This window comes from Panthera uncia (assembly GCF_023721935.1).
Source record: "Panthera uncia isolate 11264 chromosome D3 unlocalized genomic scaffold, Puncia_PCG_1.0 HiC_scaffold_8, whole genome shotgun sequence".
Lineage (NCBI taxonomy): Eukaryota > Metazoa > Chordata > Mammalia > Carnivora > Felidae > Panthera > Panthera uncia.
Genome location: NW_026057586.1, coordinates 57212538 through 57231593, shown reverse-complemented (window position 1 = coordinate 57231593; position 19056 = coordinate 57212538). Strand labels below are relative to the sequence as shown.

The following is a 19056-nucleotide window of genomic DNA, read 5'->3' as shown; positions in this document are numbered from 1 at the left end:
TAGCTTTGTAGCATAACTTGAAATCTGGGATTATGATAACTCCAGCTTTGGTTTTCTTTTTCAAGATTGCTTTGGCTGTTTGGGGTCTTTTGTAGTTCCACACAAATTTTATGATTGTTTGTTCTAGTTCTGAAAAATGCTGTTGCCATTTTGATAGGGACTGCATTAAATCTGTAGATTGCTGAGGGCAATATGGACATTATAACAATATTAATTCTTCCAACCCAAGAGCACAGAATCCTAGTCTCATTTTTTATCTATTTTCTTTCTCCTGTTCAGTTTGATTGCCTTCCATTCCAGCTCACTGATGTGTTCTTCTGCTTCCTCTAGTCTACCATTTATTCCTTCTAGCATATTTTTAATTTCAGTTATTGATTTCTTCATCTCTGATTGGTTCTTTTTTATATTTTCTATCCCCTTGTTGAGGGTCTTACTGAATTTCACCACTCCTTTCTCAAAGAGAGAGTATACCCAGTGAGTATCTTTAAGATCATTACTTGAAATTTTCTCTATCAGGCATACCACTTATCTCCATTTCATTTAGCTGTCTTGCAATTTTGTCCTATTCTTTCATTTGGGAGATGTTTCTCTGACTCCTCATTTTGTCCAACTCTGTGTCTGTTTTCAGAAAGTCAGCTATGTCTCCTGTTCTTGAAAATAGTGGCTTTATAAAAAAGAAGCCCTGTAGTGCTCTTCAGTCCAATATCCCCTGTTCCCCAGAACCTGGCACATTAGGAACGTCTCCTATTTGTGTTGCGTGTGCCCTAGTGTTGCGACTGAGCTGCGTTTGTTTTCAGTCCAGTCATCTGCAATGGCTTTCTTTGCCTGCTGTGGGCAGGGTTTGGTGTCTGCTTTGTTAAGGGGCCAGTCTGGGGCCTCCTCGGACTTGAGTCGGGTCAGACCAGACGTTTGCCAGAGCTACAGTTGTACCAAATGCCAAGGTGTTCTCCCCTGCACTGTCCCCTGAAAGGATTTCATTGGTGGGCAGGATCTGCAGTCAAACCACGTCTGCCCTTGGCCCACTGCTGGGGCCACGGTTGAATTGGTGTGTGTCTGGTTATCTTCCCCTCTCCCCAGGTCAGGAATCACTTTGGAGTGGCATGAGCCCCTGCCAGGGCTACTTGCACAATGCCATGCTTATGGCATTGCTTAGGATGGACTCCTGCCAAGGGCAGGTTAGAGGGAAAATGCAAGAGTCCACAGGAGAACGAAAGGGTGGGGCACACGGTGCTAGCAAGGTTTGTGCAAGGGTGCTTATGGGAGACCGGAGCCAATTTGGAGAACTCTGTTTTTGATGTGTTCTCCACAGTTAGCTATGGAGAGCCTGTTCTGCCAGTTGTCAAATCATTTTCTGGGTTATTTACACTAATTTAGGTTTTATTTAGCTGTACCCATACGACATGGTGAGCTTAGAATCCTCCTACTCCACCATCTTCCCCAGAATCGGCTTCTTTTGGTCTACCCTACTCTTCTTATTTCTTATCAAACTTTTTTGAGGCACTGACGAAAACATTTTGCAATGACTGGAATATTCCAACTGTCAGACCAGAAAAACCTTGATAGTAGCAGAATGCTAGAAAACCACATCCCACCTGTCCCCTTCCTTGGCCACAATCACACACTGAACACATACCGACCCCCACCCGTGATCACATGCTCTTTCCCTGCTCTCTTGCATGTAGCTCCAGATTTCCTCCCTGTAAAACTCTAGGTGTCCGTCTTGTGAGCAGATAGGTGCGTTGTTAAGGTTTGAGCCTGCCACTTCCCCAGGATGCCAGCCCCTGCACTAAATTTCTCCCTTTCTCTTTTCCAACTCTTTGTCTCTTGAGTTACTGGCTTCTCTCGTAAGGAGTTTATCCAAGTATGTCGGGCAACAGCGCTGGCAAACCCAGCCAGGGACTATGCTCTCAATTTGTCCAGCCCCTTCGGGGTTTCCTGGGATAGAGCAGCTGGCCACAGCAGTGCTCCAGCGCTCACCCATTCATTTCCTGAGTTAGTGTCTGTGACAGATCGATGAGTAACATGTGCAATAAACGGAGATAGAGCCGATGCTACTCAGAGTCGCTTTCTGCGACTTTCTAGCAAAATACGTGGGCTGAAGGCAAACACAGCAAATAATCCAAGGCAGCTGGGTAGGAAACAGAGGTTGGAGTTCAGTGTGAAAAAGATGAAATGATCCAGTCATTCCTACTCCCTCAGCTTCTCATTTACCAGGAAAGATGTCTGACTGGTAAAGGGCCAATCTTGGATTAGCCTCTCCCAAAGTGCAAGATACTTTGTGTCCTCACTGCACAGAGAATTTAGAGCTGGTCTTAGATGGAATCCATGCATCATCTTCTCCCAGGACCCTTCAGTATATCTCAGAATTTGTTTTAACTGGGAGGCTCTAGACAAACAGTAGGACTGTCATCATTCTGACTTGGTCCCCACATTACCTCTTGTCACCACCCACCTGCCCCCACCCCAACCCCTTTATTGAGAGGCATGGGGAAGGGGACTTCAAAGCCATCTATGCTTTTTTTTTTCTCTTCAAAGCAACCATTTGTCTTAAAGATCACTGCTTTCGTTGCCTCTGACTGGATTCATTATCACTGTATTCTAAAAGTAGGGAGAAGGTGGTGAGTAGGTGATTCCCCAGGCATCTCTGGGTGCAGGCAGGGGTTAGGAACCCCGAGAAATCAATACATAGCCTCCAGAAATTTGAAGGGTGGGAAAGAGAAGACAGAAGAGAAAGATACAGAATCAAAGGGAAATCCTTCCCCACCCCCCCCCTCTCTCTCTCTGTTTTTTTCATTAGCACAATAAAGCAAGAGGGTGCTTGTGAGAGGAAAATACTATTCTTAACATGGCAGGAAGTCAATGTCTAAATCAAAGGAAGTGGTCCTCCAGCCCAGGTGCCCTCATGAAAGCAGGTAGCCGGCAGTCCTTACCTGCTGCCACCCAACACAGGAGCACGTTGCAAGTAGCAGCAACGAGGACAAACAGTAATTAAGAAATTAAATATGTGTTAATCACCAAATACTTGACAATTCATGTTTTCATGAACAGCAATTAACCTACAATTAGCTGCATTCCATGCAGCTTACCATTGTGATCTGTACCTGTAGAATACTACTCTCCTATAAATAGGAAAAGGCCCATGGAATGAGCGCTATGGTGAGAATACTTTGCTAGGAAACATTTTGAAATTCTATAAACGCCTAGTAAAGATAACGTTAGGGGAAAGACTAGGAAAGCAAGGGATGCCCATGGAAATTTACTGTTTAGCAAAAGGAAAAAGGGCAGGTGTGTCTAGTTTTAGCGAAAACCTCCCCAAAACTCAGACTCTGACCACGTTGAGAAATGACTAGTATGGAGTGGCCAAAGCCCAGTGAGAAATGGGCATTCTTGACAACAAGGAGAGTAAAGGACGGGACAGAGGGAAGGAGCCCAGTGGAGCAGTCCCCAAGATGGTCATCTGGAGCATGGGACAGATTCCAGAGCAGGCTGATACCAGGAACACTCAGGAAGCCTCACCTTGCATTTTGTATGACAGCAAGTTCTGGAATGTTCTGGGGGAAAGAAACCTGGTTCATTTTATTTCACCTAGTTTCATGGAAGGATTTGTTCCTGTAACACTTCTTTGAGTACCTTCTGCCATTCCACCTAACACATGTAAGGAGTGACTTAGCAGGGAGAAAGCACTCAAATATTAGCTGTTTCCATTTTTCTGTCTACCACAATTCTTAATCTCAACAAACTACCACCATTTATGGAAAGGCTAGCACATCCTCAATGTGCTCTTCCATTCATCTTCACTCCCTGCACAGTCTTTATATTGAGTCTCATCATTAGTGAGGTTCTAAAAGCTTAAGTCACTTGCCCAAACTTACAAGTAAACAGGGCTGATATTCAAATGCAGTTCTGTTTGACCCAAAGCATATGTTCTTTTACTGCACTCTATGAAGCTGCCCATTCCTAAGCACTATGAAATTCCTTTAAAAGTTAATTCATCGACCTTAACTCATTATATCAAAACTACTTAATACAGTGGGAAAAAAGCAACTTTTAGAAATAAAGTGCTGTAGGAATATAAAATATTTTAATATGCTAACATTTCAAGTATATGTTCACTTTATACTAACGTTTTAGATCTCTGTAACGTATTCCTGCAGCCTAAATTCTCTAACATAGAAGTGATGTCTGGGGAAAGCTGAGTCCCTGTGCACTGAGAGAGGGTCTCTCAGGGGTACCCCTTTCTTCAGAAAAGATAGGGTACTATCTTGTCCTCAGCTTTTGGGCCCAGAAATGGCCTATCTGTACCCTAAGAATGAATCATTTGGATACTGACTCTTACAAACCATGTACATAAGCAAACTGTCAGACACATGCATGTACATGACATCAGAAAAATATTTCTCATATTTTGCGATTAAAAACGTAATACAGTTGACCCCTGAACAACACAGGTATGACCCGTGTGAGTCTGCTTACACCTGCATTTTTTTCAAGAACTATGAAACAGCACTACAAACATACTTCCTTTCTAAAGTGAAATCCTACACTCTGAAAACTATAAGACACTGATGAAAAAAATTGAAGATGCCCCAAACAAATGGAAAGATATCCCATGCTCATGGATTGTTGGAATTAATATTGTTAAAATGTCCTTATTACCCAAAGCAGTCTACAGAGCAATGCAGTCCTTATCAAAGTACCAGCAGCATTTTTCACAAAACTAATACAAATAATACTAAAATTCGTATGGGACCACAAAAGACCCCACAAAGCAATCTTGAGAAAGATCAAAGCTGGAGGTACCACAATCCCAGATTTCAAGCTGTATTACAAAGCTATAGTAACAAAAACAGTATGGTACTGGCACAAAAACAGAGACAGAGATCAATGGAATGGGATAGAAAGTCCAGAAATAAACCATGCCTATATGGTCAATTAATCTACAACAAAGTAGGGAAGAATATATAATGGTGAAAGTCTTTTTAACGAATGGTGCCAGGAAAACTGGAAAGCTACATGCAAAAATAAATAAGTAAAACTGGTCCACTTTCTAATACCATATACCAAAAATCCCCTCAAAATGGATTAAAGACCTAAATGTGAGACCTGAAATCTTTATTATTTTCTTAATAACATTTTCTCTAGCTTATTGTATTGTAAGAATAGAGCTTATAATACATATAACATGCAAAATACATGCCAATCAACTGTTTACATTATTGGTAAGGCTTCTGATCAAGAATTGGTTATTAGAGAAGTTTTGAAGGACTCAAAAGTTATACATGAATTTTCCAGTGCATGGGAGGTTGGCGTCCCTAACCTCCATGTCATTCAAGGGTCAACTATAGTCCCACAGAGCATACTCACATCCTCAGACTAGCACAGAACTTCTTATAGATAAATATATCTGGGAAATTAGTCCAAAAGCAGATGGGCTGATGCATGATTCCCATTTTTAAGAGCAACAGGGTATGACAGCCATCTCCTCAATGAATGTGTGCTGTCCAGTGGACTGGGGGCCATAATGTGCCAGGAAGCTCCTCCTCTGGGCAATGCTGCCAGCACGGACAGCTTCTTTCTCTGGTTTTTTTCTGATCGTCTCCAGTTAAGCTGACACCTTGGGCCACCAGGGGTGGAAAAAGGATTTGGTAGGTGTTTTCCTTCTTATTCACCTTTGTTATACAGTTTGTCTTTCTCATCTCAATTGGGAAACATCATTCAGGTCTCACAGGGTGATTGTAAGGCCTAATGCTCTGTGTTTGGGAAGTTTCCTGCTGATATCTCTCTTGGATCACCTACAGAGTACCACTTACCTGATAGCTTGTGTTGCTATCAGAGTAATGATCCCAGTGTGTTTACTGCCCAGCAGATAAAGGAGAAATATGAAGGAAGTACTACTTTCACTATGCCTTTAAAACTTTAAAAACTAATCCTTGGTTGGAGTGCTTAGAAATTAAATCAACAAGTGTACTTTCAGTGGCTCTAAACCCTTTACAGATGTTGATTACCTGATTCTTAAAAAGTTAGCAATGCCGTATTAAAGAACCTTTACAGGGGCACCTGGGTGGCTCAGTCGGTTGAGCATCTGACTTCAGCTCAGGTCATGATCTCCTGGTTCATGAGTTGGAGCCCTGCATCAGGCTCTGTGTTGACAGCTCAGAGACTGGAGCCTGCTTTGGATTCTGTGTCTCCCTCTCTCTCTGCCCCTCCCCCACTAGTGCTCTCTCTCTCTGTCTCTGTCTGTCAAAAATAAACATTAAAAAAAAATCTTTACAAATCCACTTTTAAATGTATTTTATTTTTTTTAATTTTAGAGAGCAAGCAGGGGAGAGGGGCAGATGGAGAGGAAGAGAAATCTTAAGCAGGCTCCATGCTCAGTGCAGAGCCTGATGCAGGGCTTGATCCCATGGCTCTGGGATCATGACCTAAGTCAAAATCGAGAGTCAGACGCTCAACTGATGGAGCCACCTGGGCGCCACTACCAGTCCACTTTTAAATCCAAAGCAGAAAGCTATTCCTGATGAATCAACCAGTGAACCAAAGAGCTAGAGTGAGAATTAGGTTCTGATTGGATTTGGTATGTTAGATACTGCTCAGTAATGTAAGAGAGGTGACAGTGGAAAGTAGATAGACTTGGGGGGTGGGGTCAGAGGTTCACAATTGGGGAGATGACGTATTTTACTTAAAAGAACTCAAGAAAGGAAGAATCCATTGAAAATCACAATGGCCTGATATATAGGACCACCTCACTTTCACTATAGTTCCATAGTCCTTTTTTAAAGGCTGATCTTCTAAGACCATTAAACTCAATAATTCCTTTAATTCCAACTGTCTGAGCTAGGTACACCAAGGCTGTTATGGACTGAATGTTGTATCTACCCCCTGCCCCACCATTTCATATGTTGAAGCCCTGATCCCAACATGATGGCATTTGGACATGGAGCTTTAGAGAGGTAATTAGGTTCAGATGAGGTCATGAAGGTGGAGCCCCAATAATTAGTGTCCTAATAAGAATAAGGGAGACAAGAGCTCTTTCTCTCCAGATGCACACACAGAGGAAAGGCCACTGAGCACACCATGAGAAGACAAGAAGGCACCATCTATAAGGCAGAAAAAGGGCCCTCACCAGGAACTGAATCCATGAGAATCCTACAGGACTTCCAGGCCCCGCAATTCTGAGAAAAGAATGTCTATCATTGGTGGCACCCAGTCTATATTTGTCATAGCTGCCCAAGCTTAGATAAAGACAAATTAAAACTTTAATATATGCATTGCAGCCCGTGTCAAAACTATAGCAATGCACTGGATTCTGGAGGCTGTCAGGGGCCCAAGAGAGTTCACTCCTAGAGATTCTGGGTGGCAGTGCTGACATGAAAGAGAAGAAGACCAGACCACAGATGAGCAGAATACCTTCTGGTCTTGCCTGGAAGATTGTCCTCTGGCCCCAGTCCAGCAGATGCCTGGAGACTAAGTCAGAAACTAGTGCAGGTTCCAGGGAGGCAGTGGGAACATCACAGACCTATACCTTCTCTACTTTGGGAAGGTCTCCTACAAAAGAAATTTCTAACAACATGTAGCCTCTTAGCCTAGTCCATTATATAAAAAGTCTTTTGAAGCCTAGCTTAGCCAAACCCACTTCCCCTGCTTCCATTTTATGTATTTATTTTTTAATAATTTTTTAAATGTTTATGTATTCATCTTTGAGAGAGAAAGAGAGAGCACAAGTAGGGGAGGGGCAGAGAAAGAGGGAGACAGAATCTGAAGCAAGCTCTAGACCCTAAGCGGTCAGTGCAGAGCCCGACATGGGGCTTGAACTCATGAACTATGAGATTATGACCTGAGCCAAACTTGGATGCTTAACGGACTGAGCCCCCCACTCTGTTTCGATTTTAATACTATGCAAGAAGAAACTTTGTCCCAGAGGCCATATTTTGTTAATTATATGACTGACTGCTAATATATTTATAAACAAAATTTTATTTGTTAAATAGGATATTTTCCCTATGGAAGAAAAACTGTTTTATTCTTTGGGGTTTTATAAATAAAAGCAGTAAAATATACATTGAAGAAAATTTAGAATATGACAGATGGTAGAAAGAAAAAAAGTCCAAATCACCTGTTACCCTACTAGCTAAGGAGATACCACTTTTTAATATATTTATTTCAGCATATGCTTTAGTCTTTATTTTATATACATATAATTATATATATGTATTTATATAAACATATATATATAAGTATTATATAGAATATATAAATAAGTATATAACATATAAACATACTTATATATATATTTTATTATATATTTTTAAAATTAAAAAATATATAATATATAAAATTTAAACTGTGAAATTTACTGTTTTATACCACTTTTTCCACTTAACAACATAGACTTAAATAGGTCACTATATGGTTTTCCATAACATTATTCTTAATTGTTGCAAAATGCATTTTAGTATTGAGCTAACATAAGTTAACTAACCATCTAATGTTGGAAATAATACTGTTTCTGATTTTTCATTATTATAAATAAACAGCCATGAGTATTCTTGTAATTAATAATTTGCAACCATTCTCTGTTATTTCCTTCGGATGAATTCCTAACAGTAGATTGCCAAATTTAGATCTTTCTAAATTTTGTTTTAATTTTTTTTTAATGTTTATTTTTGAGAGCAAGAAAGAGAGAGAGACAGAGTGCGAGTGGGGGAGGGGAAGAGAGAGAGGGAGACACAGAATCTGAAGCAGATTCCAGGCTCTCAACTGTCAGCACAGAGCCCGACACGGGGCTCGAACTCACAAACCATGAGATCATGACCTGAGCCAAAGTCAGATGCTTAACTGATTGAGCTACCCAGGTGCCCCAGATCTATCTAAATTTTTAACTTTTATAATGTATTGCTTAAGTGTCCTTTTAAAAGATTTTTGACAATTTACCTGTGTACTATTTAACAATTTACATGCATACTACTCAAAACACATTTATTTATCATTCATTAAATTCTAGAAATTATTGTAGGTAAAGGGTACAGAGACACATTAGGCACAACATTGAAAGTCATTCGTAAGACAAGCAGACCTGGAGAGGACTCAGTTTTCCCTTCCCTGAGTCTAGCCAAGCACCTCAATTAAATATGAGAGAGGACCTTGGATACATGTTCCAGCTGGCTCCTGAACAAGCCAAAGGAATTAAGAAAGAGAAAAGCAAAATATCTCAATCCTCTTAATGAATCTTCTTAGCGTGAAATTAATTGAGTGTTCTCAATATCAAGTTATTTAAAAAAAATTTTTAATGTTTATTCACTTTTGAGAGACAGAGTGCAAGCAGGGGAGGGGCAGAGAGAGAGGGAGACACAGAATCTGAAGCAGGCTCTAGGCTCGCGGAGCTCAAACCCACGAACTGCAAGATCATGACCTGAGCCCAATTCGGATGCTCAACTGATTGAGCTGCCCAGGCACCCCAAGTTATTTTTTGAAGGTGCTATGGACAAAAGGGGGGGGGGAAGGAGCACCAATGTCCTTGTCACTAATTTCCCACCTTTAATCCTGAGTCAGGATGCTCTTGTGACACAAGTCACTCTCTGACAGCAGGGACATGACATCAGGTCCACTTTGGTACCACTTTTTAACTGTCTCTGCCTCCACCATGTACTTACTTTAACTGAGAATTCCAAGTGGGCAATGTGGGTCTTAACAGAACATCCCAAATAACAGGACAGCGGCTGCTCCATGACAGGACTGAGCCTACACAAGTTATCTTCTTCCCGTTGCTTACAGGGATGGGAACAGGAAGCTGCCCCTTGCTAGCTGGCCCATGAGGCTCACTTCTCAATGACTCATTTGCTCCTGCCAGTAACTCATGAGCAATAGGGCTTCCTCTTCTAGAATCAAGTGCTACGTCTCCATGGGTCAGATATGGCTAATTTAATACAGTGCTTGCAGATAGTGCTTCCTGCCCTGCTGCAGGCTACTAAAAACAACTTTTTTGCCTTGACTTTTTTTAATTTCTTAAAATATCTGCATAAACAAAGTTGAAAGGTGTTTTTTTACTCATTTCTCAAGGTAATGTACAAAGACTGAATACACTCCCTTATCAAATAGCACAAGCTTTCCTAACATTGGTATAAAAAATACCTACACTTCTTATACATTCTTTGTTTATACAAATATATTAAAAAAAAAAAAAACTATTTCAGAAGATGCATCAAAACAGGAAATGCAAACAAAGAGCATACCTGATAAAAATTCGGCCAGAAAGTACTAATGGCCAGTTCTGCCCTGTTCCATGTGCGGGTAGGGTCTCCAGATATATTCCAGATAGGATTCCCCAAAGCTCCGTTGTTGACCTTCACGTAGACATTGAGTAACCCAGGAGCAGCATTACTCTTGCTGGATACAAAATAGTGAAAATCAATACAGTGGGTGTCATTTTCTTTGAGCTGAGGTAAGAGAAGGTGGGCCCTCTGCCCCTCAGGTCTCCCAGATGTGTTCACCAACATGAAAGAACCTGCAAAAAAGAAAATCAAAGGAGAGTTACAACCTGAAATACTACTTTCTGGCCATTTCTCCAAGCCACTGTCATTTACATGGGTTGACACTGCGATGCCATGTGTCTTACTTAAGCTTTGAGAGTCCCATCCCTTTCATATCTTTTCACCCTAAAGCATTCTCAAGATCCGTGAATGGCGGTGGGTGGGGCACCTGGGTGGCTCAGTAGGTTAAGCAGCAGACTTCAGCTCAGGTCATGATCACATAATTTGTGAGTTCAAGCCCCACATCAGGCTTCATGCTAACAGCTCCGAGCCTGGAGCCTGCTTCAGATTCTGTGTCTCCCTCCCTCTCAGCCCCTCCCCTGCTCGCGCTCTGTCTCTCCCTGTCTCTCCCTCTCAAAAATAAATAAACATTTAAAACAAACAACAAAAAACAGATGAGTGAATGGGAGGTTTCCTTGAAGTTACCGCAGTTAGCCTTCTAAGTAACAAAGCTAGGCATTAATTCGCTGACCTGCACTGATCATCTAGTCACTAGCCACAGATGGCTCTTTACATTAAAATTAACTTAAATTCCATAATATTAAAAGCTTAGATCCTTGGCCACACTAGCCACATTTCAAGTGCTGAATAGGCGCATCTGGCTGGTTGCTACCACACTGGGAGGCATAGATACTGAGCTTTTCCACCATCTCAGAAGGTGCTACGGGACAACGCTATTCTAGAATGGTGGCACCATTTGGTGATTGCAGCCACTTTAACATTCTCGTGCAACCTACGGAAGCAGATTGGTCCGATTTGCGGAATCTTAGAAAACTTTACCGGCCCTGTGACACTCCTTGCCATCAATGTAACTCTCTTCCAGTTCAGCACCACCACCCCTGCCCCGTTGCTGTAACAGCTGACTCCTTGATGGGGGCGGCGTTTTCATGACTGGTATGACCGAGCATACGGATGTAATCATCATTGCAATCGGAGGATGGTCATTCTCAGACATCTCCATGAGCAATTTGTACCTTTATATATACAGCACTAGCCTGCCCATGACTGCTGAAGAGTTTCCACATGGATTCAAGCTATTCAGATACCCTGGCATCAACTGTGTCACTTGGCCCGCCCCATGTCTAAGGTCAACAGAAATGGCAATTAAAATAATTATATGAATATTGTATAGTACATAAAGAAAAATAAAAGCAAAATGTTCTAGGATAAAAGGGAAAACAGGGCATTATAAAGCCTTTTAGGCAGAGAGGAAAACTGTATTGAAACTCTGAGGGGAAAGAACGCCTAAATCTGGAGCATAAGGATGAAAAAAGAAATACTAGTCACATGTGACTGGACTCATGATTTCTACTGAGTAAGGAGACTATTCCCACCCTCCCCACCCCCACCCCCCCGTTGAGTATACCTTTTAAAAACTTCCCTCACTGTGAATCATAATTTTCAAGAAGATGTGTGTTTGTATGTTTGTGTGGGTTTACTTTCGTATATACCCAGCAGATATCTATAAACATACATCCACTACTAGAGAAAGTGTGAAATTTTTATCTTGTCTATAAGCTGTGATTTCCTAAACAGCAAATGGAGAAGACCACCTTTCCAAGAGAATTATTTTAAGGACTGAATAAAAAACATACATGTAGATATATCCTTTATAAATTAATGGGCTAGTTAAGAGATCAATATTGGACAATGTTTGCTGATGGCTGTTACCCTAACCTCGCCACCCCGTAAAGGGAGTTAGGTAGGGTTAATGGTATTAATGATAACCAGAAACTGAGTGACAGAGAGATTAGGAAGTAGTTTTATCCAGGTTTCAGGATGAGTTAGTGGCCAAACCAAAACTTTGAGCCTCTGAGTTTCCAACCCATTATTCACCCTGTTACACTCCAATAAGCCCATGTTTCTTCATGTGCCGTTTGAGCATATATGAAGAAAACAAACCCCTTCACAACAGTGAAGGAAGATTATAGTCGCTCTTTGAAAACAGAGCAATTTTTCAGGAGATGAATGTTACGCACCTGGGGATATGAAAGCCAGGCCACAAGGGAAGGGTTATCTATGAAACATACATTCCAGTATTAAGGAAGAGCTGCAAATGTGATTTAAGAATGAGTTGGGGGCGCAGAAAAGGAACAAGTAGCAAGAGAATATCATTGAAATGATCTGGGTTAGCTATATTCTACAAAATGTACAAAAAAAAAATCTTCAAAATACGCAGGGCTGACCAACCCCATCACAAATCTAAAGCTGGCTGTTGGGGTTTATAACATAAGTTAAAAACCGTACTTTTCTCCTCTAATAAATAGAAGCAGATTGATTCCATATTTTATCATGCCGGGCTCTGTTGCCTGCAACACAGTTGCTGTGTATATTTCTACTGACAGGGCTGACCGTGACCTGGCCTTCAGGCCAATGCTGAATCACTCGAACCTTTAGCACTGCCACACGGCCAAGAAAACTGTTGCTTGCAGAGTTACCATCAGTGAAATTGGGGTGGCCATGGGTGGTAAACATGGCAACAGGCAAAGAATGGCAAAAGTGTGTGTACCTCCGTACCCTGCAACATCTAGCTTGTATGCCTGGATGAAGCTGAAACAGAGAAGTCTCTTTTTTACACGTTGGTATCAACTGGATAATTTTCTACCATTAGCGTTCAGGGACTCACCTGGAATCCCCCCAAATACTATCTTCCTCGCTGTGCAGCCCATCTCCCATCATACTCCATTCCAGCACAAAATGTTCCGTCAGCTTTTGGAGCTGTCTAATGTATATAGAACTTTTTAACTTGAGGTCAAGGTGAAATTCAGGTGTTTTAAGTTACAAATACTCGAATGATCCTAACTTTTATATCCCTTTCTTCTTTTTAATCTTTCTGAGCCAGAAAATAGTATGTTTTGTTACACAGTGTGCTTCTGTAGTGCAGATGAGCTCAAACAGGATTAGCAAATAGAGGAATGACATCCATGCAACACAGAAGTCCTTTGGATTCCTGTGTGACTTTCTGCAGGATATTAAGGTTTTAGAGGGATCTAAATAAAGGCCTCCATGATGACCTTTAAACAAAGCTACAACCCCACACAAGTGCCTTCACTCAGGGGAAGAAATGGCAAGAAGTTCAGTGGTTTCAAGAGCCATTCTCCACTCTGTGAAGCTTTTGATAAATCTGCAAAGAGCAAAAGAAGAAACTGTGAAGCTTCTGCTCCCATCTTGAGTTTGAAAAGGAAATAACACTGACTGATGAAGAAGACAATCGGACCACAAAAAGAAATAAGAGGCATTCAAATCAGCAAAGAAGAAGTCAACTTTCACTCTTCACAGATGACATGATACTCTCTGTGGGAAACCCGGAAGACTCCACCAAAAAAACTGCTAGAACTGATACATAAATACACCAAAATCGCAGGACATAAAATCAACGTACAGAAATCGGTTGCATTTCTATACACCAATAATGAAGCAGCATAAAGCGAAATCAATCCCATTTACAACTGCACCAAAAACCATCAGATTCCTAGGAATAAACCTAATCAAAGAGGTAAGATTAGAAATCTTATGAAAGAAATTAAAGAAGACACAAAGAAATGGAAAAACATTCCATGCTCATGGATGGAAAGAACAAATATTGTTAAAATGTCTATACCACCCAAAGCAAATTACACATTCTAGGCAATCCCTATCAAAATAAACCAGCATTCTTCACAGAGCTAGAACAAACAATCCTGAAATTTGTGTGGACCCACAAAAGACCCCAAATAGCCAAAGTGAAGTTGGAAAGGAAAACCAAAGCTGGAGGCACCACAGTTCCAGACTTCAAGCTGTATTACAAAGCTGTAATCATCAAGCAGTATAGTACTGGCACAAGAACAGACACACAGACCAATGGAACAGAATACAGAACCCCAAAATGGACCCACAAATGTATGGCAAACTAATCTTCGACAAAGCAGGAAAGAGTATCCAATGGAAAAAAGTCTCTTCAGCAAATGTCACTGGGAAAACTGGACAGCGACATGCAGAAGAGTGAAACTGGACCACTTTCTTACACCGTATACAAAAATAAACTCAAAATGGATGAAACACCTAAATATGAGACCCAAAACCATCAAAATCCCAGAGGAGAACACAGGCAGCAACCTCTTTGACCTTGGCCACAGAAACTTCTTACTAGACAGGTCTCCAGAGGCAAGGGAAACAAAAGCAAAAATGAACTAATGGGACCTCATCAAGATAAAAAGCTTCTTCTGCACAGGAAAGGAAACAATCAGCAAAACTAAAAGGCAACCAACGGAATGGGAGAAGATATTTGCAAATGATATACCAGATAAAGGGTTAGCATCCAAAATCTATAAAGAACTTATCAAACTCAATACCCATAAAACATAATCCACTGAAGAAATGGGTAAAAGACATGAATAGATACTTTTCCGAAGAAGACATACGGATGGCTAACAGACACATGAAAGGATGCTCAACATCACTCATCATCAGGGAAATACAAATCAAAACCACAGTAAGATACTATCTCATACCTGTCAGAATGGCTAAAATCAACAACTCAGGAAACAACAGATGCCGGCGAGGATGCAGAGAAAGGGGAACACTTTTGCACTGTTGGTGGGAATGCAAACTGGTGCAGCCACTCTGGAAAACAGTATGGAAGTTTCTCAAAAAATTAAAAATAGAGCCACCCTAAGACCCAGCAATTGCACTACTAGGTATCTATCCAAAGAACACAAAATTGCTGATGCAAAGGGACACATGTACCCCGATGTTTATAGCAGCGTTATCAACAATAGCTCAATTATGGAAAGAGCCCAAATGTCCACAGACTGATGAGTAGATAAAAAAGATGTGGTATAATTGTACAATAGAATATTACTCGGTGATCAAAAAGAATGAGGTAGAGAAGATAACATTTTAGCAACACAAGCATTTCCTGACAGTGCTGCCCTATTGTCTTCTGAGTTTACTGAAGAAAGTACCAACACTCAGGTTTAGCACAATCTGGAAAACCCAGAATCCTAGGGGTAAATTCACACTTGTACATACAGAAAATGGCAGGCGGGAGGGATGAGATGCCTTTTAAGTGTTGGAATTTATCACCTATCATATATGAAAGTCAAGTCAACTCGCCCACGTTTAAAGGATCCAAAGCATTTATATTCAATTTTAGGCTATTAAGCCTGTTTCGAAAAATATCCCTCTATGGCTGAATGTTTAATTTTCACCTCCTGCTTCAATGTTTTGACTGTGAGGAAATGCATTTTCAAAGACTAATTGGGTCTCCCTCTGTAGGTACTTTCTTACCTCATTTTTTCCCCTACAAAAAACACTCCAACTGGGCAAATAAATAAAAGAAATCAGAATTCAAATTAGCATAGGAGTTCTGTTTGTGTTCGAATAACAAAACACCCTTAAGTCACAAGTGTGGAAGCAGAGAATATAACATCGCCTGCAAATGGAAAGAGTTCCACATAAGGGAGCCAGCTTCAAAAGGGGCAGTTTTTAAAGCACGCTTTGAAAGTCTTTAAGAGTAAGGATTTTGGTTTCTCTGAAAAGGAAAACTCTGTTATGAGAACATACAATATTCTTGAATCCTTGGGTGAATTAAATTTAGCTTAATCACAACCACCGGCAAATGCTTTTGATTGGACTATCTTCCATCATTGTTTGTGACAGCAGCAAAAGCTACATATAATTAGTTATTCCTTTCTACCCCATCGTTAAAATTTGCATTGGTGTGGTAGAGGATCTAGAGTTTTAAAGGCTGAGGAAGCCGCGTGAATTCTCTTACGTTTCAGAAACTTTGTGCGTCAACAAAAAAGGGAGCGGTTTCCGCCGTCCAGCAGGAAGAGAATTACGTGTGTTATTAAATACTTTGGCTGGCAGAGAAGCAGTGTTTTATGAACCTGATAGGGAGCAGATTTTCCCCCTTAAAATGTGTCTCTTTGGCATGGGGATTATTTTGAGCTGGTTCTTCTTAAGAAACAGCACACACGGGGGAAGCTCTCAAAACTGAGTAGGAGTTACCCTGGTGCAAAAGACACTTACAAGGGGAAGGTCCATTTGTAACAGTGTGTCCCTTTCTGTATCAAGAAGAGGGGGATGACAAAATTTCTAGAAACTCTTGTCAATGAAGAAGGCAAAGACTTAACATTTTACGTAACAACCTTACCCTTGTTGACTATGCTTTTCCTTCCCAGACTTGCCACCTCCAACATCCTCGGACTTTAGCTGAAGATAGTATTTAAGGCGATGGCTTCAGCCATTTCCTTTCCAGGGTCTCTCCCATGTACAAAGGAAGTAAGTATACACGGCATTAAAGTTCTGTTGGTTTTCTCCTGTTAATCTGTTTTATATTAATCTAATTATTAGACCAGCCAAAGAACCTAGAAGGTTCTGTGGAGGAGCAAAACTTGCCACCACAAAGTGTGTCCCTATGACATATGGATTATTTTTGGCTGATTATTTTTAAGAAATGGAAGGCTCAGGAAGAGACTCTGACCTTCCCTCTAATTGCCTAAACGAATTTAGATAGATGAGCTTCTCCAGTAAGGGAGCCATCACCACAGATAGCTATACTATAATATGAAGTAGGTGTGGTAGAAAGGGAAGCCCTCAGAAAAGTCCATTTCTTAAAATTCCTCGCTATGTCTCATTGTTTCTGCATGACCCCGCAAACATTCATCTTCCTGTGAATTGTCTTTCTTCCCTTTGACTTCTCACATGCCTACCCCTTTCTCCTCAGCTCTGGAGAGCATATAAGCCTCAGTTTCCTGACTGCCTGTGACCCTCATATTCATATGGAACCCCCCCGTGCACATGTAATTAAGTTTTATTTTCTCCTGCTAATCTGTCTCATGCCAATTTAGTTCTTAGGCCAGCCAAAAAAACACTTGAAGGGCAGGAGAAAAATCTTTCTTCCCCAATGAAGGCAAGAAAGAAAAACTGTCTGCTCTTGCAAACTTAAAAGCCATTATAAGATTCACTTCTTAAACCTCTTAATTTTAGTAAAAGGACACAGACCATTGGCCTCTCTCTTCCTCTAGCTGTTTTGTCTTCATTTTTTTTTCTCTATGACATCTTCAAATTTATAGGCTTAAAATCCAAAAGCTAAATAGAAAGTTTACAAGTTCCACCTTTGCTAGTACACATACTGACTCTAGTTTACAAGGCCATTATCTCATTATCTTCTTCCGACCTATTATACATACCGGTTGTAACAATTCAGTTATCTAGAGCAGTGCTTCTCAAATAACCCATGATGAAGCGTCATTTTTTTTTAAATACCTGATGCACCTCAGATCAAATTTATCTAAAATGCAATAAATATGGTTTTCTAAAAAAGAAGAAATAAAAAACATGCAAAATGCAAACCCAAATTTGTTGCTGGGTTAAACAAATGTGAAATCACTCTGTCAAATTCCTATAAAATTTTCTAAAGACTTACTCTCAATTTCCATATTGGTCATGGGCAGGAACACTACATGGCCTAGCTCTGATGTGTAGACCCACCAAGTGGCATAGGCTTAAAGTTTGAACGGTATAACATTCTGGGTACCCAAGTACCAAAGTGTACATTTTATTCTCAATAGGGAAGAAAAAGACTGAGAACAGACAACCTGAGAGAAAGGAAGAAAAGGAAAATTTTCTGGTCTCTTAACTCAAAGATAAAGGCGATCAAGCCCAGCCCTTTGGCTATGAAAGACATTGGTAGAAGAAAACACAAAGGGAGAAGGAGAAGCAAGTGGAGAAGCGAACAGACAAACAGGATCATGGGAAATGGAAAGACACCCTAAGGCTGAATTGAGAAAAGAGCCAGCTTTGAGGCAAGGAGGAGAGGAAGAGAACGCCTCCAAGAACATATTTTGGCGGTTCTTAAGGAGAACGGGAGAATGCAGGGACATAAAATGTGCCACCCAGGGCCTAGGCCAGGTGCTACGTCTATTCCACCGCATTAAATCCTCACAACAGTAAACACCCGCAGCAACACAGAGAACAGTGAACTTGCCAAAGGGTCCGCCAACAGCATCTGATTGAGCTAAAGGGCATCTGAATTTTTTTACATTCAAGCGCTAAATGCAATGCTCTAAAGCCAATATTCTTCAAGCATATTGACTCATCACAGTACCAAATACACTGCCTATGATGCTGCGTGTGCCTGCATACATTTACCTACACACACACACACACACACACACACACACACACACACACAACTTCCACGAAGAAATGTATGTCACTGTCTTTCTTCTCGTGTGTGTGTATTATACTCATCTTTCCTGTCCTCCTCTGCTTCATTCTGCAATGTACATGAGTAAATGAATGCTGGGTGCAGCCCACAGCTGACTTCATGGCGTGCGGACGCTTCAAGGTCACACCACACACAACTCTTCTCCCAATAACCAAAACCAACAAGATCTCGACTGTGCTCCGCCTCCTTCGTAAGGCAGCTTTTCAGTTTTTCATTTGCGATTTTAAATTTGACCTCGTCCTTCAAATATCAAAATACCAGCTGACGTCCCCCTCCTGCTCCCTCAGCCAGTACTAACAACGGTCGTAAAGAATA

General features: G+C 41.0%; 1 protein-coding gene across 3 annotated transcripts in view; it reads right to left on the bottom strand.

The window, feature by feature from the left end:
* The window catches only part of PTPRM (protein tyrosine phosphatase receptor type M), a 790291-nt gene that overhangs the window by 482420 nt on the left and 288815 nt on the right, over positions 1-19056 (bottom strand). For all 3 annotated transcript variants that reach the window (XM_049619708.1, XM_049619706.1, XM_049619707.1), the window contains exon 3: positions 10230-10501. In XM_049619708.1, the coding sequence (XP_049475665.1) occupies positions 10230-10501 (272 nt within the window). The remainder of the gene's footprint in view (positions 1-10229; positions 10502-19056) is intronic.